Below are 24,033 nucleotides of genomic sequence, written 5' to 3'. Positions count from 1 at the left end.
GAAAGTCGTACAAAACCTTTATTTGCTTGCCACTTAGGTTTACAAAATGTTTCTTTCAGAAATTCATCACTGTAACAAAGAAGGAATTTCATAACTCAATAAACTGTTGCCAAGTTCTGTTAAGTTCAGCGAGCCACAGCAAGTCTCAAGATCCTGTAAAGTAACAAAATTCTAAAGGAATGATCAGCACTCTGTTGCATAACCACACAGCTAACTCAGTTTCCTGATGATTGTTTCATTCATAGCCAGAAGCTGGTTGGAGATCGGTAAATTTCTTGAGAGATTTTATCTGCGCTCCTTCCTCTTTGACTTATCTCTGACAGCTCTCACTCAGTCATCACATGACAAAGCCTGCTCACACTCAGATATATCTCTTATCTTTCGGCTGTGGACGCCTGGTCTTCTTCAGCGGCCCCTGGTCCTGCTGAGAGAACCTATTTGAAGACGCTGTTCTCCCTCTTTTCTCTCTGCTCAGACAGTGAATGGGGTAATTGGTTGGAATGACTCGGGTGTGTGGGCGACTGACGGCGACTGACAAGTCACTATTCTGATAATGAGCGAGGTAGAAAGCTGCAGAGATGTTGCTTCTGAGACCACTGGAGTGACTTTGCAGTTTGTGTCACAATTATCAGTCAGTATGGAATTGTGTTTGCATCTATGCATATGTGTGTTTCTGTGTGTGTCCCTGCCAAGAGACCCTTATACAGTAGAGCTTGCATGACCCCAAGGCTACACAGTGCTCTCATTCAGTCATGCCCTACATTCGTGGCAGCTTAGCTTAACTTGTGCTGTGTTTCCTGGCACGAGTCAAGACGTGGCACGTTCCAACTTGTCGAGCGCTGGAATTAGTTGTCGCGGTGTCCCTGAGATAACTCTGGGATCGTTTCATTAAGTCCAGGGTAATTGTCATTTGTCAGCCAAAATCTGTAATGGTTTTCAAAGCTGAAATGTGCATGAGCAGGTAATATGAGTGTGACCTAAAATGAGTTGATGTGAGGAGAGAAAGACTTGTGAGGTGGCTATTCTGTGGAGACAAATGGGCAATTTCTTCTTCATTTAAGCATAAAAACTAGGCTAATGGTTCTGAAATAATTAATGGAGCTCTCAATCAAAAACCTAATTAATTTTAGTGATATATCATACAATATATTTGTTTTGAAAATAATTAGGGATGCACCGATTGCAATTTTCTTGTCTGACCTGCCAATTCAGATTTTTAAGAATTAAAATAAAATAAAAAATGAAATCTGTTGTACACATATGATACTGATTAAAGGAGCCTGCGTCTTATTATATCAAATAATGCACTCTGTTTATCTCTATCCACATTTGTTGACTTCCCCCCCTTTGACTAGGTCACATTGTCTGTGGGGAAGAGAGTGAAGAGCTCTAAATGTCATTGATTGCCGGGAGTGTGATTGTGCCTCAGTGTGTTTGTAAATTCACTCCAGCAGAAGATGAATAGCAGCCTTACACAGGTCAAACTCAGAGAGAGGTGGGGGGTGGGAAGCACATGTTTGCATGTGTTCCCAGATATGTGCGCACACTCGTGATTCAGCACACGCCCGTGATGAAGACGTTAACCTCTGAGGTTATGCTGTTATGTTTGAACATTTTTTGATATGATATCTAGGCTTAATGCGTCAGTCCTGTGTGTAATCTTGGTGTGAGGAGACTTGACAAGCCCTTCCCATCAGACACATGAGACGAATTCAGGCTTAAAAAATGAGGATGCTGTAATAATACAGAAATCTCATTTTACACTACATTATTATAGGCAGCTGCAGGTCTGGTTATCTGAAATACTGTGGAAATCCCATGCTAAATATTTAAAATGAGGTGCATAATGTTGTGTTTTGTTTTGATTTGGGTCGTAATCATGCTATAGGTTGTGTGTATATATATTTATTTATAATGTGGCAACGCAGTTAGTTAGCCCCACCTCCCAAACTCTAATACATTGTAATTCAACACCTCTGCTCTTTTTCCATCATTTCACACAAGATTAAGAAAATTCCTGCACACAGGGGACCCTCTTTTGCACTTGCTAATGTGTGTGTGTTTGTAGGTGTAACTCTTTCATGGGGAACTCGGCAGTGCAGAAGAAGCCTCAGTCCAAGCCAAAGAAGACCCACCTGTCAGGACACAAGGGAGGCAGCAGCTCCAGGGAGCCGCAGCCCAAAAGACTGGAGGAAGTTTACAACGCACTCAAACAAGGCCTGGAGTGAGTACACTTATACTGTGTAATCACACATATAATGCTCAGTCAAGCAATGGAAATCTCCCTTTCAGTACATTAATTTTTCAAATACTCCAGAGAAATAATTTCTTGTTACATTAGTGAGATGTCTTGTGAGTGAAGAGTCTCAGTACATAATCTGTTTCTTTAGTAAAATTTACAGCCTGTTTTTTCTGTTTTATATACCAATGTGTTTGGATTGCCATCATTATATACATACACTGATTTTCATTGCAGAGATTGAGAAAGTTCCATCTATTTTAATTTGTATTGAGCCTTAAGTGTTTTCCTTTGTTGTCCCGTAGTGAGTATCTTGAAGTTCATCAAACAGAGCTGGACAAACTCATGTGTTTGATGAAGGACATGAAGAGGAACTCTCGCCTGGTGAGTTAGTTACCGTACATTAAATTACACACAAGCAATAGTTTAGTCCTGCCTTACCTTCATCTTAAAGGACATTTCAGGAAATAAGCTTTTTCATTTTCTTTTCAAGAGTTCGAAGAGAACGTCAACAAGACTCTCATGGCTGTAATGTGAATATTAAGTTAAAGCCAAGAGGTATTTAGCATAGCTTAGCATAAAGACCAAATACAGTGAAAACGCTAGCCTGGCTCTGTCTAAAGGCACTTCTAAAGCTCACCAAGTAACAACTTTTCTCTCGCATATTTAAGCCATACAGACATTTTATTGTAAAAATAAAAAATGAAGCTTTAGACGTGCTGGTAGGCAGATTTTTTTATTTTATTTTTTACTTTTGAACAGAGCTAAGTTGTTTCCCCCTGTTTGCGGAGATGCTATTATGATCAACATGTTAATCATCTGCTGACTGTAGTTAATATTTACTTATGCATGAGGTTGCATCTTAGAAAACAAATAAGTGTATTTCCCAAAATGTCAAACTATTTCTTCAAAGGCCAAAACCACAGTTTTTCCATCATGTAAACCTACTGTTGCTTTTTATCTAACAAAAACGCAGTGAGAACAAAAGTTTTGGCAGCTGGGATCACTTCAGATCTCCGCTCTGTTTTATGTTTTCCTTTTAATGATAATGCATCACATACTATAATAATCTGTTGCCTTAAACATCACATATTCACACATAATGAACGCATTTTGATTTGGTACAGTAACACACACACACGCAAATATTGTACACCTACAGATTCAAGACTGCCAGTTGAAAGGGTGTTGAACAGGATCTTTTTTGATGCTGACAACTATAGTCTGCTTTGAATTTAAGCAGCTTCAGCTCTGCCTTCTGTACTAACTGTGATTGTGTGTGTGTTTTCGTGTCTCTCTGTGTGTGTTTTTTCTCTCCAGGGAGTGCTCTACGATCTTGACAAGGTGAGTTGATGGAGGGGAGGGTCTGCTGTAACAACTGCTCCAAGTTTGGCGTGTGCTGGGGGAAATCTTTGATGTGGAAAAAAAAAAAAGAAACGAAGGAAGGAGAAAAACCTGCTCAAGGCATAAAAAATTAGGGAGGAAGGACAGAATGGAGAAGTGAGGAGCTCAAGGGGTTGAGGAATAATGCAGGAAAAATGATGAAAGAGAGAGAAAGTGTGTGATGGGACAGGAGAAACGGCTTTAGGGGGATTAACTGTGAGATATTTCCTGGTAAAAACAAAAGATACCATTTAGATAAACACTCTGCCAACGTGTGACAAACATTTCATCTTTACCAATGATCACAAATGTCACTTTTTTTGACAGATTTGTGAAAACTATGTCTTATGTCATGTAGTGTGGACAAATAAATCATAATGTTTACAACTTTAAACCAGATGTGGGCACTAGTAAATGATTGTGCTGTGTCTGTCTTTCTGCAGCAAATCAAAACCATCGAAAGGTACATGAGACGCCTGGAGTTTCACATGAGCAAGGTAAGAACTGATGTGAGGGATTGATATCAGCTAATGTTTAAATATATGTCCATCACATGTTGTTGTGGGTTGAGTTTTAAGTCTGATATGTTTTTTTCATTCATGTGCTATACTTGGAAGCATCCATCAAGTGCTGTTTAAGATTTCACATCTCAATACCACCTTTCACCTTAAGCCTCTCCACATAACACCAACATGGTCACTCAGAAAACCACAATACTAGTTTCTGTTCAATAGTTTCTATTTCTCTTTTTGAGAAATGTGCTTATTTGCTTTCTTGATAGTTTGATCAGATTATCAATACCACTCTCATATCTTTCAGTTATGCAAGAAGCTACAGTCAGCAGCTGGTTAATTTAGCTAAACATGACTTAGCTCTTTCCTCCTGTTTGCAGTCTTTATACTAAGCTAAGATAAGCAGCTGCCGGTGTCAGTCTTCCTTATCTAACTCGCTGCAAGAAACTAAATTAAGACTTTATCATTCTGACAAACTAATTATTTCTTCGCCTCCTGCTGGTTTATTTCGAGTTTTTGCTCCACGCTTCATTGACTTGGTCAAGTTGGCTTCAGGAAGGGTTTTTGCTGCCAGGTTAGGGTGGTACTCCTGCACTTCTCTGGTTTATGTGTTGATGCATTAAGGACATCTCCAGCTGTTTGATGGTTGAGGTCTCCAGGTAGGGAAACTTTGTTTTCCCCCAGTATCCTCCTTTGTAGTCTCCTCCCTGGTTGGCCTATTTGGGACATTAATCCCCTGCAAGGTTGCGCTGCACATCCCCATTCCTGTTTTGTAGTCCTGTAATAGTCTCCCTTGCTGTGCGTCAAATCAGACATGACAGCAGGCAATCAGACTACACACACCCAAACAACAGAGCAGCTCAGGAGGTAACCATGGTTACTTTAAGACGAAGCCTTTGTAGCCCTGAGGAACCAGCTATCGGGCGACCGTAACACTTATCTTCACATACATGCTGACGGACTATAAATACTCACCTTCTGATGTCCAAAAGCAAGCACGTGTCCAGAACAATACGACAGAAGACAAAGAGACAGATTTGATGAGATGTTTCGGAAAAGTTGAAGACAACAGTGAATCTGGGTCAGGGCAGTTGGTAGGCTACAGTGATAAGTGATTGTCAGGGTCCTTTTTAAAGAAGAAAAATGAGAGGAGAGAAATGGAGGGAATATAGAAAAAGGGTCTGATGAGAGTAATTTGAAAATAGGTCTCGTTGTCTTAGAAATTAAGGAAATGTATCTGCCTGCGTGCTCCACTTGCCCTTGATAACAAAGAGAAAACACACTAGCAGATACAATGCTTGTTCTGTCTTGCGAGGTTGTCACAGGATGCAGTTGAAACAAATGCACACTCAAAGCCCTTCTACTTAGCATCCAGCATTACTCTGAAGCTCTTCTGTTCTTTCAGGCTCTGTGCAAAAATAGATTTGAATGCATTTGTAAATATTTGAAGTGAGTGATTTATCTTGTCAGGCAAATAAAAAGCCTCAAAAGCCAAAGCGTAACTAAGAAGTTAAATCTAGCACGCCCTGTGCTCTTTCATTCTAAATATGTACCAGCGCTCCTTTTCCAAACCCTTGTTTTTTTTATCAACTCTCTGAATTTGTGCAAGTTATTGGCTGGAAATGAAATAGTGTAAATGTAACACATTTTAGCAAATTCTTTGTCATTATTTTCATTATCTTTGTCAGTTTCTAGTTTCTTCTAGTTTCTCCCCCTGGTGTTTCTGTACAAAAGACAGTATGATTTACTATTATTTGAGTTCTTCAGTGTAGCAGATGTTCTGCAGAAGTGTGATGCTCTGAAGAAAAAGAGGAAACTTTTTAATGTCAATCTGAAATGTCCTTGTGCAACATCAGATTCATAGGAATTGTAAAAATGTTTTAATAAAGCTTGTTTCTATAACTATTAATATTAATTTGAAGTGAATAGTAAATATGAAGTTTTCTTATATTTTTACCATCGGAGCATTGAGTACCTCAGAGATGGAAATTGCTCCTTCAGTAGATCAATATACTAATAAGGAAATGATTGTGTGTAAGTGAACTAAAAACTGCATCCAGAATAAAGCAGCACGTGTACTTTACCTCATCTCAGAATAGGACAATAAAAATGTCTTCAAAGTAATATATTCAGCAGCTGTGAGCTACAGTATATGTGTACGTGTTCGTCAGGGTTTGTGCTCAGGTGTCTCTCTTTGTGCAGGACAGCTGCTGTGAGCGATGACTTAACAATTGTCCATCAGCAAGTTGTTAAGTGTGTATGTGTGTGTGTTTGCGACTCACATCAGCCCGGTCTTTTGTTTTGCTCGTGCTGCTGGCTGCCTGCAGATGTCCGAGCAGTAATTGGCACACATTGAAGAAGCAGGTGGCCCAATACAACCCCTATGATGTCCTGCATGGGACGGGGCCTATTGTGTGTGTGTGTGTGTGTGTGTGTGTGTGTATGTGTGTGTGTTGGTTGCTAGTTTCAGCAGGGCATCATTAAGGAGATGAGTGACAGAGATTGAAGGTGAGAAGGGCAGCTGCCAGGCACCTCCTCTTCCCCCAGGAGAGAGAAAGAGAGAGAGACAGAGAAAGTGTCTTTGTGTGATTCGTGCCAAATTCAATCCAAAATGAGTGTAAATACTTTGCATGTGATTATTTTTAATATTAGGCCTTTTTGCTTTCTCCACTTCCCTTGAATGCTTATCTAGCCAGCACACACACACACACACACACACACACACACACACACACACACACACACACACACACACACACACACACACACACACACACACACAGAGTTCCCCAGAGACGGCCTTGTGTGTTTGATGCTGTTTGATGCGGCCCGCCTGTTTTAATCTGCTTATAATCACTCGCCCTCTGGCAGAAAGTGTGTGTGTGTGTGTGTGTGTGTGTGTGTGTGTGTGTGTGTGTGTGTGTGTGTGTGTGTGTGTGTGTGTGTGTGTGTGTGTGTGTGTGTGTGTGTGTGTGTGTGTGTGTGTGTGTGTGTGTGTGTGTGTGTGTGTGTGTGTGTGTGTGTGTGTGTGTGTGTGTGTGTGTGTGTCACAAAATCCGGGATAATGGCCATATCTTAAGAGGATTCCTACTATATCCTAAAGATTCACTGCTCATGTTTAAAATCCAGCAGTTTAAAGTCAGATATACATTCAATACAGAGACGATCCCTTAAACTTCAAATGATGCTTCATAAAATCCCACCACATTTACCTCTATAATAAGTGTTATTATATAGTGATTTTAGAAGGATTAGCTTGGGAGGGACTTAAAATAAGAAGCCAAAATGGATACTTCACCCTTCATAAATGTGAACACAATATTAGCCTAACCCGGGCATAATTGATTCCCCATTAAAGATTTTTCCATAATCCTTCACTGGGTCTCTGAGCCATTCAGGTTTTATCATGGCTGTAATTAATACAGAGACTCTGTGTCCAATAGGGGACTCAATGTAGAATACATTTACATTTAATATCCGTACACATCTGGTAAGAGTTAATTAAGCATGTTCTGATGATCTTTTTATGGGATGAATTTTAATGCTTGTTTGTAAAATGATTGCTATTGTTTACGAATTTGACCAAAAAAAAAATCCATTATTTATATTAAGAATGTTATAAATATAAAGTTCTACATAGATTGTACATATTTATGATTCCCTGTTTAATGTTTAAGTCTTTAAAATGTCAAATATTGTAACAAATATTGATCACAAGTCCCAGGAGTGTAAGGTGACCTGTTTATACTGCTGGTCTGTCCAAATAAGAGTCCCAAAATAAAAAATATGAGATGGAAATAGAAAATATAATTTTTTTCTGTCTTTTTACCTAATAAGGTGACTGAAACCATTAATTTATTATTTAAATTAATTTTCTAATTAATATTATTATTTTGTTTGATGATGTTACTGCTTGACTTTTTAGATCAATCGGAACAATTTGTTCACTAACACAGAAGAATACGCCAGACATGTATTATATGTTATAAGAAATATTATATGTTTTTGTAATTATGTGTTTTATCCGTCCGCCTGTGGTCTGGTTTCGGTCTCTTCTTTGTTTGTGTTTCTCTTTTTATGTATTTTTTATTATTTTTTTCTGGGGTGAAATGCGCCTGAGGAGTAGCAATATGCTGATGGCCGTCCTCTGGAGTGGAGCCTGGCTGACCTTCACAAGGACACTTCCTTGAAGGCAGCAAGGGGCTATTGTAATTGGTGACAAAAAGTGAGCTTATTTAGCTCATAATGATATGATTACTGATTGCCAGACAACAATTATGGCTATTCATCAGCCCCAGTTTGTGACACATAATTTACCCCAAATGAATAACCTCTTTGTAGATGTCTACTCATTTGTGTGAGTACAATTATGTAGTATTTCTTGACTTAATCAGTGCAAAAGTTCTGGATGTATGAATCGTGTCTCTTTTGACTTCAGCGCAGCTTCAAAAATAGACTTCGCTACTTATGTTTTCCTTGTTTTGTTGTCAACAAACAAGTTTTGAAGATGTCGATTGATGACTTTGAATCATCTCTGCTCAAATCTGAGAGCTGAGAATAACAGTTGTGGTTGGAGGTTATTTAATAGCTGGTGCAGCTCAGCTGCTGCAGCCCTGCCACATACACCACATACCACAGACAGACAGACGGGGCTGGGTCCCAGTCGTGGGTGGGGGATGCTGAGGGGGCTGGTTGGTTTGAGGTGGGGTTGGTGGGATCGGGGTGGGTACTGTCTGTATGCATTTGTGCCCAGATATGTAAGTATGACGCCATCAGGCCACATGACCCATCCTAAAGAACACAAGCATCCCACTTTCACTTCCTACCACAAACCCTCATGTGCCAAACAACAACAACATGCTCTCTGTACACATGTAAACATGTCCACATACAGAGTCATGAATCCGCTCACACAAACATGCTGGCGGTGCATGGTTGAGACACAAAGATACACAAACAAACACTCAGAGAAGCTGTTGGGATGGCAGGAGCCAGAATGGCCCATTTTCTACCGCTTCTCCCTAATGAGTGCCATAAAGAGCGCAAGGCATCAATATTTCAGCACTCTAGTCAGGCAGGCTGAAATATTTCCCTTTGATGAGGCTCACCAGAGGTGTTTTGTTTTGCCCGGCTGCCACGCCGATCATATGTGAACTCGGGCAGACAGACAGGGTGCTGACAATCTGGACTGTAAATTGTGTTTTCAGGGAGAAATAACTTTGAGTGACTCAGCAAATAAAAAAATAATATTAAATAGAGATTGATCTCATGATACCCTGAGGATGAACCCTGCAGATTTTGTTGATCCCCTGACTTTTCCACTAGCACAACCATGAGGTTAACATCTGGTTCTGAATGACATATCTGGCCTTCCACCTTGATACAATTTTTTGGGGAAAATCATGAAATGTGCTTCATGAAGAGAAGACAAGAAATACATGATTGAAATATTTTTTAAACACTAAATCATTAAAAATAAATACTTTTATATATACTTTCTTTAATTACATGTAAAAGTACCCTGTTAAAACAAGGAATGTAGACTACAGATTATTGAACACACAAGCTCCATTACCTTTGTTTTTCCAGAAAAGTTCATATTCACCATTTGGCTCCAAACATCTACTACTGCTGTGGTTACAACATCATCTTATTTTGATGATTTAATTCCAGTTAAAACTCCAACATTTCAGCTCACAGTAAAGGCAGCAGGATGTTGATGGAGCTGTTCCCTCTCCCTGTGGGTTTGGGTTTGATCAGGCTGGTGCTGCAAACTGAAGTCGGGCGGACGTCTCCAAATGAGCTCTAAACGCCGTCTGTTGTTCCCCCGCATTGGGAGTGTCCCACTGGGGTCGCAAAATACAGTTACACTGATGCATACCAGCTGTATCTGCTCAGTTGATGACTCTCTTCTACTCAGTCTATCTGGCTGTCTCTGTCTTGTCTCCCTTGATGACTGTCTTGTCTATATCTGATTCATTTTTTCCCCCTATCAAACCTTTCATTTTTTCTACTTCTGCAGTTTCTTACTCTTTTCTAGAATAGGAAAATTGTAAAAGAATCTTCTCAGTCACATTGTAACCTGTTATTTAGACCATACTTGAATTCTCCATAATTCCTGTTTTTGCAGTTGTTGAAGACTCGTTGATAAATGTTACACACTACTGCTCAACCCTAAAGCTGTGTTGGGCATCCGCGAATGATTCCCAGCAAGATGTGAACACATCCAGAATAATTTAGATGGCAGTTGGAATTTTTTTGGGGAGTTTGCCTTCTGCCCAGGGATGTTTTGATGTATAACGTATGGAGGGTTTCAAACTTCAAAGACTCACATCCTTTCATTAGTGCAGAAGTTTCTCCCTTTCGTGTGTGTGTGTGTGTGTGTGTGGGTGCAAACTAATGAACGTGACAGTTTGCATGTGTACGAATACATGCTTGTCCCCGTGGAACATTTATTAAAATTGGAGGAACTCTGTATGCTTTCAGGTGGATGAGCTGTACGAGGCCTTCTGCATTCAGAGCCGTCTGAGGGACGGAGCCAGCCGGATGAAGCAGGCCTTCTCCGCCTCCCCCTCCACTAAAGGCACCAAGGAGAGCATCGCAGAGGTCAACCGCCGCTATAAGGAGTACACTGAGGTACTGGCATGGAGCATGTTCTTCAGTGTTTGAGGAAGCAAGAAGCGGCAAATTCTTCTGAGGAGTTTTGCATGAAAACGCTTATTGAAGCTAAGAGAAATCAGGCCGGTGTTGCCAACTACTTTCCTTTGCAACAATGACAGCCCGTCCCTTCATGCCCCCCTCCAAAGCCACTCCCCCAAACTTATCGTAATAAATGTAAAATTATCATTATGAATGTGAAATTATCATAATGAACGTAAAATTATAATTTTAAACTGAAATATACATTAAACATTTGCTCCAAGCTGACAACACCAACAATATACTTTAACATCTATTACAGTTTATTGCTTACACTGTTATGTGTAAACATTCACATGTAATGTCACAAACTTACAAAATAACCTTTAAACCCTAACACACACACACACACACACACACACACACACACACACACACACACACACACACACACACACACACACACACACACACACACACACACACCTGTCATCACCTGTCCAGAGGGCTTACACGAGCCGTCCTGACTCCTCTGCAGTTGAGTGTTGACTGTCTTTGTCAAAGCCTGTCGAGATAACTTGATTACTATTGTTGCTCTTGTCTTGTGTAAGAAAGGGCTCTTTATATGATCAGTACTATCTCTCTCTTCTCCAGAACATGAGCACGTTTGAGAGCGAACTGGAGAACCTGCTCGGGGAGTTTCATATCAAAATGAAAGGTGAGGAAAATGATAAGTAAACCCACTTACATACGGATGTTGATTTTTGAAATAAGAGGCATTAATCCACTGATGTTCACAAAAAAAAAATTGGGTGATGAACTGACGGGTATACAATATTCACTACACCACCTACATACGGTATCGAGCACCATCATTGACCATGTGGGAAAAGTCTTATGCTGTAACAGAAAAGGCCACAGCTTCCTGATATTTATGTCCATTGAAGCCATGTGTACTGTAATGAAGACACTAAACGGCTACATTGTACCTCACCCTGCTAAATACTGAACTCACCTAATAACAAATGGGTGGGTTACTTGGCTTGGCTTTTTTCCCCCCATATCCTGTACAAATTCTCTTTTTTTTAAATCAATGCCCTCTCTCTTACAGGTTTGGCAGGCTTTGCGAGGCTCTGTCCTGGAGACCAGTATGAGGCAAGTTCTTCTTTTTTATGAAACACAGGGATGTTAGTTAATACTTGCAATGAGTTAGTTAATACTTTAAGGTCAAGTAAAGAACTAAGTTTGGTATTTTTCCAGCAGAATGAAATTCTATAATATCTTGTGTTATTGAAAAATGCTGCTATAGAATATATGCTATCAGTTTATCAAAAGGCTGTCCTTTCTCTGGCTTCAGGATCACTTCTTTCTTTATTTACACTCTTTTCCCATTCTTTCCTTCCTTTAGATCTTCATGCGGTACGGTCGCCAGCGCTGGAAGTTGAAGGGAAGAATAGAAGTGAACTCCAGACAGAGTTGGGATGGAGACGATATGCTCTTCATGCCTCTCATCACTGACCTCATCAACATCAAGGTACTGAAGAAATCCAGATAGGCTAACGTTGTACCTCGGTAAATCAACACGGTGCAGAAATCAGACGTTCAGCTCATGTGCAAGTTTGTTTTCAATAACAATATCCAGGACAGATTGAGGATAATTCTGATAGGTCATGACCATATTAAATAAAAAAATTAATCAACAATCAGCTGACTTATGTCTAGATGTCAGAAGAACCAGCGTTATCCTGTTCTTGACCTGAGTTGTAAATAAATGTTGTCTTTGGCCTCAATCAGGTGACGGAGCTGAAGGGCCTCGCCTCTCACATGCTGGTGGGCAGCGTGATCTGTGAGACCAAGGAGCTGTTTACTGCCATGCCTCAGGTGGTGGCTGTGGACATAAACGACCTGGGGACCATCAAACTCAACCTGGAGGTCACGTGGTAGTAAGTTGACTCTCATACGTACAGCGAGAAGTTGCTTCTTTTATGTTATTCACTAAAGATAAGTTTGTTACTTAAGGGAAAACTTCAGCAGGATAGTTCAACTTGAGCCAACAAATATATTCAAGGTTAGATATAGTGTGTATAAAAGTGCAGTGCATAATGAGAGAGTACATAATAGATAATGAAATAGATAGGGTCTAAGATTACCTGATGATTATGTTATTATTTCATGGTATTCATTTGATTTAACTTACTGCTCAGTCGACTAAAGTTTTAATGAAATTTCATTAGGATGAGTATATTTTGTTTTCAGTTTATGACTGGATAAACTTTAGTTTATAGTCTTTCAGCCAGGTATTTCTACAGAGCCTCTCAACACAATGATTTTATCTCACAAGCGTGCAACTCAACCGTGGTACCATCATTATGTTAATCACTAGCTTATGTTAAGTTAACACTGTAAACACATACAGTAACTGTTATTAGTTTGGTTGCTTTAAATTCAGTCTACATTAATTGTGGTTTTCTGCCATCTTGTGGAGAAACATGGTTGTTACAAGTTACGGAAGTTTAGGTAAAATAATTCTCCTCTGTGACAAAACAAAATGAATCAGAACATGTATTCAGTACATGTAGGTAGGCATAGATAAATCAAATAGAGAAATCATAATAAGAGTCATGTTTTGATCCCCTCTTAAGCCCCTTCGATGTCGAGGACCTGACTTTGTCGTCTAGTAACGTGAGTAAGGCCACAGCACTCCAGAGACGAGTATCCGTTTACAGCCAGGGCACGCCGGAGACCCCCACTTTCCAGGACACCTCCTTCTTTGTGAGTCCAACACAAAACTTTATCTAGCTTCATTAGTATGGTGGGATTAGCTATTAGAGCTGAGAACAGACTAGAAAACCCTGAGAACTTTGTGTGTTTTAAGCTTATAACAATTGTGGGGAAAGATATGCTTTTGTCCTTTACACCTCCGTGGTCCCTGCACACTAACCTGTCTACACCCTGTGCATATCGTATCATGGCTCAATGATATTGCACACATTTTTTTCTGTTGATGCATCATGCTCATGTGAGAACGCCAGTGCTACCCCTGAACTAACCCTCACCCCTTTCCCTGCTATCCTCCTCTCCTTTGCATTTCCACATCAAAACCCCTCACCCACACTCTGACCCACTACACGTTTATCCATCCCTCTTGCATCTCACTCCCCTGCCCTCACTCAAATACCCAACACCTTGTCCTATTTGCCTGCGCGCATTGTGTGAAGAAGTGGCGGCCATATCCCGTGGAGCGCCAGCGCCTCTCCTTCCTGCACATGCTCCGAGACACCCTGCTAGAGAAGTTAAGGCGCAGTCGCTCGTTTGGTGACCTGGCCTCACTGCGGCCAAGGCCCAAATCCAGTCTGGAGGTCTATGTGAGTGTGTTGTGGCCCCTCGACCCTAACCTGACTTTTGTGTGCCCCCTACCTCATTGACATGATGGGGATGCACGGTGTTCCTCTGCTGGTGTGGACACACTTGGGCTTGTCCATTCCCTTTTCTGTGGGCTGCAGAATGCAATGTGTGGCTTTTTGCATGTTTATTTGCACGTGATCTTGTGTTGTTTTTCTATTCAGATTTAGCTTACTGTGATTCTATCTTGGTTGAACAGATCCGGTCATAAGAATTTAGAAAGAAGAGTACAGTTAGAATGGCTGGTTTAATAATGTTTGCTATCTCTTTTTTCACTTGAGAGCTTTCTCTTGTACTTCATCGTACATGCACTGGTTTCAAGGTTTCTCTCAGTACTAAAGCTACAGTTGGTATCTTTGATTTATTTATTTTTTTATCATATTTGCTCAAATTGTCACTATATCCTGACAGTAGTACATGAGACAGATATTCTGTTAAATGATCAGGTGCTCCTGGTGGCATTTTCAAGATTCCACGTGCCCGAAGAAAAACAATTAATCAGAGCTGAGAAATCTCTGAAGCAAGCTGTCAAACTAGGCAGCGTTGATCAAATATGGATCAAGATTCTGTTAATACATTTCCTATTTCTCGCCTCAAATGGTTTTAGATATATATTTTGTTGTACTGTTTAGCTGTAAGACGAGAAAGCTGGTGACCCAGCCGCCAGGTTGAAAGCAGTTGAGCCAAAACCAACACCGCCCACCGACTGGAGCATTGAACTTACCAACTGTAGCCTTGATTTTTTTCCATTGTTTTTGTTACACGTATTTACTGATCTGTCTCCTCTTTCAGTCAACTTTACCAGATGATGTCTTTGAGAACGGGGGCTGCGGTGTGGCCGAGTGTAAGCGTCTCTCCTTCACCTTTTCGGACACCTCTGGTTCCACGCCCAGCCCTGCACCAAGCTCCCACTCCCCAGGCCAGTCCAACCCTGAGATCACAGTCACCCCTCCAGAAATGGACCTGTCACCTACACAAATCCTCCCTACAAGGGAGGACTCCATTGCTGAGGAGCATATAGTGGAGGAAGAAGAAGAAGAGGAGGAGGAGGAGTACGAAGAAGACCTGGAAACGGGTAGTAGAGGAAGTAGGGGCACCAATGCCAGCCTCGCTAGTGATGAGGCCGAAGTGGCAGAGGACTCTGAGTGGGAGCGCACAGAGTCACAGCGAAATTCTGGCTCCAACTGTGGTTCAGTTGCCACGTCCCTCTGCTCTGACGGCCACCTGTCTACGGTGGCTCCAGAGGATGTTTTCCTAGACCACACTGACGAACTGAAACCTGTGGAGCTGGACACAGAGGAAGCGGGCAGCCTGACCAGGCAGCTCGTGAAGAGGCTGACTTCTTCGGATATTGCGGCGACAAGTGGGAGCTCAACGGATGGAGGAGGAAGTCTGAGCTGGGCGGGAGAGGGGAGCAGGGCTTTCCTTGAGAGCAGCCTGGAGGAGGCCATCCACAGCCTGCTGATGAGGCTTGAGTCTCTGAACCACCGCTGTCGAGAATTGCAGGACCTGGAGCAGGAAGTGATGCGTCTGGAGGACCTGCTCAAGGTGACTGAACCCTTCTCTGTCTCCTTGTCTAATTCATATTTATACAAGATCTTATATGGGAAAGAAGATAGCCAGAAAAAGTACTTTCAGGAAATGTTACATTCCACTAAATGTTTTATATTTATTTATTTTAACTTTGATCTTGGTCACAATAGCACCTAATTCCATTACATAATCCTAAAATCTTAGACCTCCTCATTAATCAAACAAGAAGAAAATGGCATTCAAAAAGAGTGAGGAATGAATATCAGAACATATAAAAGTATAAAACTATTTGGAAAACTAAATATGGGAACAACAAACCTTCCACTGTACTTTTATTTTGAAGAGGCTGTCTTCTGTAGTGCATCTGACCCACGTCAGTATATTTAGAAAATATCTACTCCCTTATGACATTAAAAATAGATCAGAATGTTTGTTAGACAGAAAAAAAATATGATTGACGATTAAATAAATTGAAAGTAACAAGTTTAGTCACTTATTACTTCAAAAAATTAATTTGAGCACTTGAGATACTAGAATGGACTGTGTCACGTTAAGTATTTATTGAACCGCTATCTCCTCCCTCCTTCTTCACAGTGCCGTCTCCCTGGTCACAGGAGCCGGTCATCCAGCCTCAGTCTGACAGTAGAGAGTGCCCTGGAGAGTTTTGACTTCCTCAACACCTCTGACTTTGATGACGAGGATACTGGAGACGATAACGCCGTCCTCAGTACCCCCCCACAGAGGTCTCCACTTTTCGATACAGACGGAGAAAGGATCGGGTGAGTGGGAGGCGTTCGTACGGAGGCATTCTGTGTTTGCTGACATTGACACAAAGTAAATGTTGTTATTGTTTCATGAAGTTTAAATGCAGTGTAGAAGTGTCTGCACTGAAAATTAAAATAAAAGGCTGTTGTTGAGGTATCGCATACCAAAAAACACAGTTAGAGATGAAGTAGGGTTCTTCTTGCAAGTTCTTGGTGCTTGGTTTTAAGTCAATTAATGCTCAGCTGTTCATTCATGAAAGCATTGGACAGAAAATCTGAATTGTCTTGCAAAGCAACAACTGAATGAAAAGCATTAATCATAAGTAGAGTAAATCAATGTTCCTGACTCTGGAAAATGTGCCTCTCAGTAGACAGCACCCAGAAGCCAGAGGACACCTGAGTGAAGCCCTGACAGAGGACACCGGCGTGGGCAACAGTGTGGCAGGAAGCCCTGTGCCGCTCACCACTGGAAACGAGAACCTGGACGTTGCTATCGTCATCCACCTGCAGTACTGTAATCACCTCATACAGGTAGAGGGCTCCAAATGACATCTGAGATCATTTTTTGCCGTATGAATGATAAATTAATAGTCATAGTTGACATTAATAGTTTATCTGCAACATGCCTTTTGTTTCTTCCTGTAATGACAGTTGTTGACCAGCGGGATAGGTGTGTGGCAGCGACGCAGTCTTCTCCTCAAACTCTCCGGACAGACTCAGCTGTTAGAAGAGTTAGCAGAGCTCAGTGTTGACAAACTGGGAGCAATTACATCTGCTGCAGATGGTAGGTACCAACAAAGGAAAACCAGTTTGCTTGATTTCTGTTTTACATTGTATCTCAAGAGTAGTAGTCTTGCACCAATTTATGTTTTATTATTTAAGTAGTTTGAGGGTTTGCAGCATCTGACCTTCTGTTTTGTCCTTTTTCTTTCTCAGTCCTCCCGGGCCTCGCAGAGCGCCCACAGCTGATGACTTTGTGGTCAGAGTGCAGCGGTTCGTCAGGACTTTTCCACACCACACTGGACAGAGTGTTCAAACACATGAACCAGCGCTACACAGCAGTACTGCAGGAGAGACACCCACACAGCGCTGACACAGGTTGGATCATCCCTAGTATCTTTCTGCAAACAGGCCAAAGGTTCACTTAGAATTAAATGGGTTTTTTTTTATTTGCAACAAAATCTTGTTATTTTGTTTTAATAACTGTTGGGTTTCAGCTGAGGGAAAATTTGTTTATTGTAGCTGCTAAGAATATAACATCCTAAAAGAAAAGCAACTAAAAGAAATAGTCTTTTAACACAGAGATAGTATTTAGTAGATCCATACAATGCAAATGTAATTCCAGTTGACTCAAAACAACGTTCTCTGACTTCAGATTTCTTTCTCTTCTCTCCAGTGATTGGCGTCGTAGTGAGCGAGATGGTGGACAGGAGCGATCTGCAGGCGGCACACAGTCCTACTGCCACTGAGCTCTCCCAGGACGTCCTGACAGTGTTTCAGTTCCACAGCTACATCTTACAACATGAAGTGTTGGACATGGAGACACACCTCCTGCATCTGGCCAGAGAAGGTGAGGAAAAGGAGTGACATTCACAACACTGACCTAAACCTTTCTGCCATTCAGTCATGTACATCATTCAAAACACCATTTATTTCATATATTTATACATTTTTATTAAAGAGCAGATCAATTTAATAGATTTTCGCTTTACATAATAGAAAGTAGATCAGAGGACACATGATATGGGTTTGATCGTGAGTAAGGAAGAAAACTATCACGTGTTTTTTATATATGACTTTAACTTGGTTTTTAAAAAGGAGTTAAACACTGTTAAATTCCTGGATTCTTTTTAAAGACAAACTGCAAAGACATCAATCAGAATCAAAGGTCATGTCAGGTGTACAGAGGAGTCCCCTATGATTTTATGCTATACATTATATATAATGATTAAACCTCTGACATGTGTCTGTGTCATCCTCAGAGATGTTTGCAGAGGCACTGTGCAGTCAGGATTATTCTCGGTGTCTAGCAGAGCTGGAGGAGGTGCCTGTGTCATCCTTGTGGCCTAGAAACAGCACCCTGAGGGCCCTGGCCTCCCTGCTCACTGCAGAAGACCCTCAGGTCAACAAGGCAGCAGCCGACTACCTCTCTTCTGCATCGCAAAGCCACTTCAGGATCAGAGTGAGTAGCGCTACAGAGAGGGACTATGTTTGAGAGATGCGAGCGTTTGGAGGCAAACAGCATTTCAAATAGTGTTGACAGATGCCATAAGCCATGTTTGAATGTTTATGTGGGTTTCTACAGGCACTGGAGTGCTACACCCACGCACTGTCAGAGGCTGGAGTTCAGAGCCAGAGGGCGGCCTGTTCAGCTCTCAGCTGTCTGCAGGTCAGTGGCTTATTACATCATCTGCAGCTGTGATATCATGAAGATTTTGAGCTAGTTTAGGTCTCCATCTGTGTCAATTGAGGCTATCTTTATATAGCAGAGATTCTATTTCAAAGATTCTTTAGTTCAGAGAAAGCTAATATGAAGCTTAAGCTGTCTGTGTCAAGTCATGTCTTCCAAAAGTACAGTCTTCTTTTGGAACAAAACTCCCGGTGTGTTGGATGCTGAGCCACAGTGGAGGGATACTTCCTGGTAGTTGCATTTAGGTCTGTAGCTGGGACACAACACCAGCAACAAAATCTACACCCAACTGCCAGGACAAAGATAACAACTTGATTATGGCTGATGAGACTGTTTTACATCAGCATACTTTGACAAGTGCCCCCTTCACAGAGCTTTTCTGTCCTTCTGTAGGCAGTAGAGAGCATCAAGGCTGTGGTAGCACTGTGTGATTCAGCTGATGAAGAGCTTCGCCATGTTGCCATAGAAACCCTGCTCACATTTGGTAAGAAGCAAATTTATGGAAAATCAAATGTCGCTCAGCTTGGTCTTTGCTACACTCTTACAAATTACTTCATTATTCCTGAATTGTATCATATTTATCTTTAACTTAGTCCATTTTGTATTTTGTCTCTTTTTGCAAATGAATTACACTCAAAATATGATTGTTGGGAGTTTTAGAGAGAGTCTGTAACTATTTAAGAGGTGCTGGATTATATACCCAATATTATTTTTTGTGTATTATTAATGTGATACCAGTATTTAGTAATGATATATTGTATAATATATATACAAGTATATTGTGACACCCCTAGGAATAGCATAGTAAGTCATAAATTGTCATACTAAACAAAAGCGATAAACAAAAGTCATAGTATATTATCTCATTTTGTCTGCCTTCTGTTGGATTAAACCTCTTTAAAACGTTACTTGACCTAAAAAAGAGTCTTCATCAGGCAAATGGTCAACAAGGCATCATAGTGACCTGACTTTAACATCAGCAGGTTGTACACAATATATGTATATAAGTGTTGCCTTTTCTCAGCCCATTTAAGTTTTTATGTTTAAAGTCTAGAGAGCGGATGCTGCCTTTTTTTTCAGTGATTTGTAACATACTTCACTTGTCTTGTATTTTGACCTAAAGCTGAACTATTTTGACTGAAGGGATACGATGCAAACTGACATTCAGTAACATTTGCTATCATTGAAAACTGCTTTGGGGGTACAGTGCTTATAGATAACCCTTTCCTTTGTGGCAGGTGAGGAGGGGCGACTGGTGTACGAGCAGCTGGACATGGTACCCGGGGAAATCGTCCGCCTTGGCACACGGCGGGGAAACGCTGTCACAACTGCCTTCTGAGCCATCGCCATCCAAAACATCACAAATTACATTTAAACCCCACCTACGAGGACAGAACTGCCCCCTCCCTCAGCTACACCTCACAGGGCTGTTAATGACTGATAACTTTATTGATCTGCTTTTCTGCACAGACTTATGGATCTCTGCACCGCCACATACGATCACTGTTCTTACTGACACTGCCTCCACATAGGAACTAACAAAAAAACAAACTGTATCAACCACAGAGGACACACAACCTTTACCCCTCCTGTACACACACATTTAAACTCCTCGCTTTTCGATCACTCTCACTTTCAGATATCCCTACACTTCCCCCCCTTCCTCTCCCTGCTTTCTGAGCCAGGCAGACCGGACACTTTTTAACTGGAGAGCATACATTTTTATGGACACAAAGCCGCTGAAAGCTGCTCCAAAGACTGTGGAAACTAGAATGCTTCTTCACCTTTCACATAACCTCATTCAACAAGCCACCGCACCCAACACTTATATCATTTACTCATTATTAATCATCACCTTGATTGTTACAAAGTCAGATGTGTCAGGCAATATACTATCTATGATCTTTGTATAATCACTGTCTATCATTAGAAATGTTTTCTGGCGCTTTTGAAAGATTTGCACTGTTGTGAGGCATGTAAATATGGCATATTTTACACAGCTGGTGTAATATATGTGCTTGTATTCAAAATATATTTTTAAGTTGTTTTCTAGTACGTTCCATTTTGAGTTTCAGGGATTCTTGTTCAACTGAAAGATGTGTGGCAGGGAGGACCAATATTATGTTGAGAATGTCTTTCTAAGAGGAAGTGATGTTTTATTTTAAAAGCCCTGCTTTAACAGCAGTTGTACAGTCTTGAGCAGATTTTGGCCTCAGCTGTCTATCATTTGGAGGAAAAGGAAAACCTGAAGGGTAGAGCTGAAACAGGTCAGCACGGTGCACACTTTTCACTCGGCAGTTTATATCAGATTTTTCTCTTACTTGCAGTTGAACAAGTGCAATTTTTCTGTACATACCTGACCCTTTTGCACCTAGATGACATTTGAAATGGTCACGCAGGCAGGTTTCCACAAATACAGTCTTGTTAATATATTTTTTCTAACAGGTACAGAGCAAGCCCAGGGTAATAGATGTGGTTAAGGTTCGTGATCCAATAACTTTACATAGCAAAGAATACTTTAGACTGAGTAAAAGCCTCATTTTGGCTAACTGCACATTAATACAGTATGTGAGCTAATGGCAGAATTAGAAATTTAGGTTTTCGTATGATAAGCTGCAGAATGAGTTTTTTCTGTTTTGGGTCTGTTTTTTTTTTCCCTCCATCCTAACTGCAATGTGGGAAAACGGACCCAACATATGCGCCTAACTCCAACTTTTGTTATTGTTACTGTACTACTGAGTCTTGTGCCAGTGCACAATGACAAAACTCACATTTGTTCACACATCTTATTTATTATTTACGTGTAATTCTAATATTTTTTGGAGTTATAATGTAATAGTGCAGGTGACATGTAAATGAAATGTATATTTATGTTCTATTTTGGATCAGGTCTACTATTTGAAATATTGTTTATCGTTTAAAAAGACGTTCATGATATTATAATGCAAATGATCTCATGCTTAATTTTAATTGGAGTTTATTTTGAAGGAATTATATTAGATTAACTATTATTTTGGGGAAGATTACAATATCATCAGATTATTAGGAATCTTAGATTTGTTTTTCCTAAAAGGTATTGAACATAATGGGACATTATATATTAGAAATGTTACTTTATTACTTAGAAGATTTACTGTAACCAAAGGCTGAATTCATTTTTAAATTTTAATAAGAGCTAATAATCCATAATGGAGAATGTATTTTCAAAACAACATTTGCATTTTGGCCAGAATACTGAGACGTATATTTCAAAGCACACAATAGGACAAACCCATAATATATGAATCTTGTTATTTGGTTCTAACTGCACAGTCTAAAAGCCATATTGATTAAAGTGGTAATATTTTTATGAAATTCAAATTTTCTTTTGTAATATCTTTAAATGTGTGAAGTTCTTACTAAAAGCTGAAGATAGTTCAGTTTTGGTTTTTTCTAAACAACCTTTTACAAAACATGGTCCAAATTTTAAGTAACAGTTACTTGTATTTCTTCCATGATGTGAATAGTATTATAGTATTTTGGTAAAGTATCTAATTCATCCACTCATTTAGTGTATTTTTTTCTTTGAGTGAGCTACTTTTGTTTAACAAACTTGCAGTTTAGCAGTGTTAAGTCAAGTTTATTCATTGGCTGTTCAATTCCTAATCACCACAAAGTACAAGTTGTCAAATTGTGCACATCTTATCTCATATTTAGGGAGTATTTTTAAGAATAACTTGGTACACTTCATTGAAATTGATCTGTATCCATCTTTGTGGTCAATAGCTTCTGTATTGGTCTATTTAGTTGCATACTACACTTCTTCATTGTGGTTGGCAGCATTTCCTTTGCTCATCAAAAGATGCAATAAAGTTTATTTTTGCATAATTAAAACCACAAAATTATGGATTTTTAAAATAACTGAAAGTGGAAAATATTGGTCACAATGTTTGTCATTTTTGTTAGCTTTGAATTTGTGTTTTACAATTACATTTATTTGTTCAGGAGTCATAAGTGGAATACATGCAATATATAGTCAGGTCCATAAATATTTGGACATTAACACAATTTTCATAATTTTGGCTCTGTACACAACCACAATGGATTTGAAATGAAACAATCAAGATGTGCTTTGAGTGCAGACTTTCAGCTTCAATTTGAGGGTATTTACATCCAAATCAGGTGAATGGTGTAGCAATTACAAGACATTTTTTACGTGGTCCCTCCCTTTTGAAGGGACCAAAAGTAATTGGACAACTGGCTGATCAGTTGTGTGTGTGTGTGTGTGTGTGTGTGTGTGTGTGTGTGTGTGTGTGTGTGTGTGTGTGTGTGTGTGTGTGTGTGTGTGTGTGTGTGTGTGTGTGTGTGTGTGTGTGTGTGTGTGTGTGTGTGTGTGTGTGTGTGTGTGTGTGTGTGTGTGTGTGTGTGTGTGTGTGGGTGTGTCCCTCATTATTTCATTAACAAGGAGCAGATAAAAGGTCTAGAGTTAATTTCAAGTGTGGGATTTGCATTTGGAATCTGTTGCTGTCAATTCTCAATATGAAGTCCAAAGAGCTGTCGCTATCAGTGAAGCAAGCCATCCTTAGGCTGAAGAATCAAAACAAACCCATCAGAGAGATGGCAAAAACATGGCCAAATCAACTGTTTGGTTCTTAAAAAGAAAGAAAGCACTGGTGAGCTCAGCAACACCAAAAGACCCGGAAGACCAAGGAAAACAACTGTGGTTGATGACCGAAGAATTCTTTACCAGGTGAAGAAAAACCCCTTCACAAGAGTTGGCCAGATCAAGAACACTCTCCAGGAGGTAGGCGTATCTGTGTCAAAGTCAACAATCAAGTGAAGACTTCACCAGAGTAAATACAAAGGGTTCACCATAAGATGTAAACCATTGGTGAGCCTCTAAAACAGGAAGACCAGATTAGAGTTTGCCAAAAAACATCTTCACAGTGCAGATGGACAATGACCCGAAGCATCTGCAAACCCAACCAAAGAGTTTATCAAGGCAAATAAGTGGAATGTTCTGCAATGGCCAAATCAATTACCTGACCTGAATCCAATTGAGCATGCATTTCACTTGCTGAAGACAAAGCTGAAGGGAAACTGCCCAAGGAACAAGCAGGAACTGAAGACCGTTGCAGTAGAGGCCTGGCAGAGCATCACCAGGGATGAAAC

General features: G+C 40.4%; 1 protein-coding gene across 5 annotated transcripts in view; it reads left to right on the top strand.

Annotated features, from left to right (window-relative positions):
• Positions 1–22,972, top strand: part of ripor2 (RHO family interacting cell polarization regulator 2) — a 54,474-nt gene extending 31,502 nt beyond the window's left edge. For 2 of the 5 annotated variants that reach the window (XM_054606203.1, XM_054606206.1), the window contains exons 3-23: positions 2,069–2,224; positions 2,545–2,623; positions 3,560–3,583; positions 4,066–4,119; positions 10,621–10,770; positions 11,428–11,491; positions 11,885–11,928; positions 12,182–12,307; positions 12,568–12,716; positions 13,416–13,545; positions 13,992–14,138; positions 14,968–15,723; positions 16,303–16,487; positions 16,841–17,003; positions 17,124–17,256; positions 17,409–17,570; positions 17,869–18,042; positions 18,455–18,654; positions 18,778–18,861; positions 19,276–19,366; positions 20,121–22,972. In XM_054606203.1, the coding sequence (XP_054462178.1) occupies positions 2,069–2,224; positions 2,545–2,623; positions 3,560–3,583; positions 4,066–4,119; positions 10,621–10,770; positions 11,428–11,491; positions 11,885–11,928; positions 12,182–12,307; positions 12,568–12,716; positions 13,416–13,545; positions 13,992–14,138; positions 14,968–15,723; positions 16,303–16,487; positions 16,841–17,003; positions 17,124–17,256; positions 17,409–17,570; positions 17,869–18,042; positions 18,455–18,654; positions 18,778–18,861; positions 19,276–19,366; positions 20,121–20,221 (3,172 nt within the window). In that variant the 3' untranslated portion in view covers positions 20,222–22,972. The remainder of the gene's footprint in view (positions 1–2,068; positions 2,225–2,544; positions 2,624–3,559; positions 3,584–4,065; positions 4,120–10,620; positions 10,771–11,427; positions 11,492–11,884; positions 11,929–12,181; positions 12,308–12,567; positions 12,717–13,415; positions 13,546–13,991; positions 14,139–14,967; positions 15,724–16,302; positions 16,488–16,840; positions 17,004–17,123; positions 17,257–17,408; positions 17,571–17,868; positions 18,043–18,454; positions 18,655–18,777; positions 18,862–19,275; positions 19,367–20,120) is intronic. The other 3 variants (XM_054606204.1, XM_054606205.1, XM_054606207.1) reach the window with 3 other exon arrangements.
• Positions 22,973–24,033: the final 1,061 nt, after the last annotated feature.

The sequence above is a fragment of the Anoplopoma fimbria genome, chromosome 10 (genome assembly GCF_027596085.1).
Source record: "Anoplopoma fimbria isolate UVic2021 breed Golden Eagle Sablefish chromosome 10, Afim_UVic_2022, whole genome shotgun sequence".
NCBI classification, from domain to species: Eukaryota; Metazoa; Chordata; class Actinopteri; order Perciformes; family Anoplopomatidae; genus Anoplopoma; species Anoplopoma fimbria.
The sequence above is the reverse complement of the archived record's forward strand: the minus strand, read 5'-3'. Positions and strand labels throughout refer to the sequence as shown.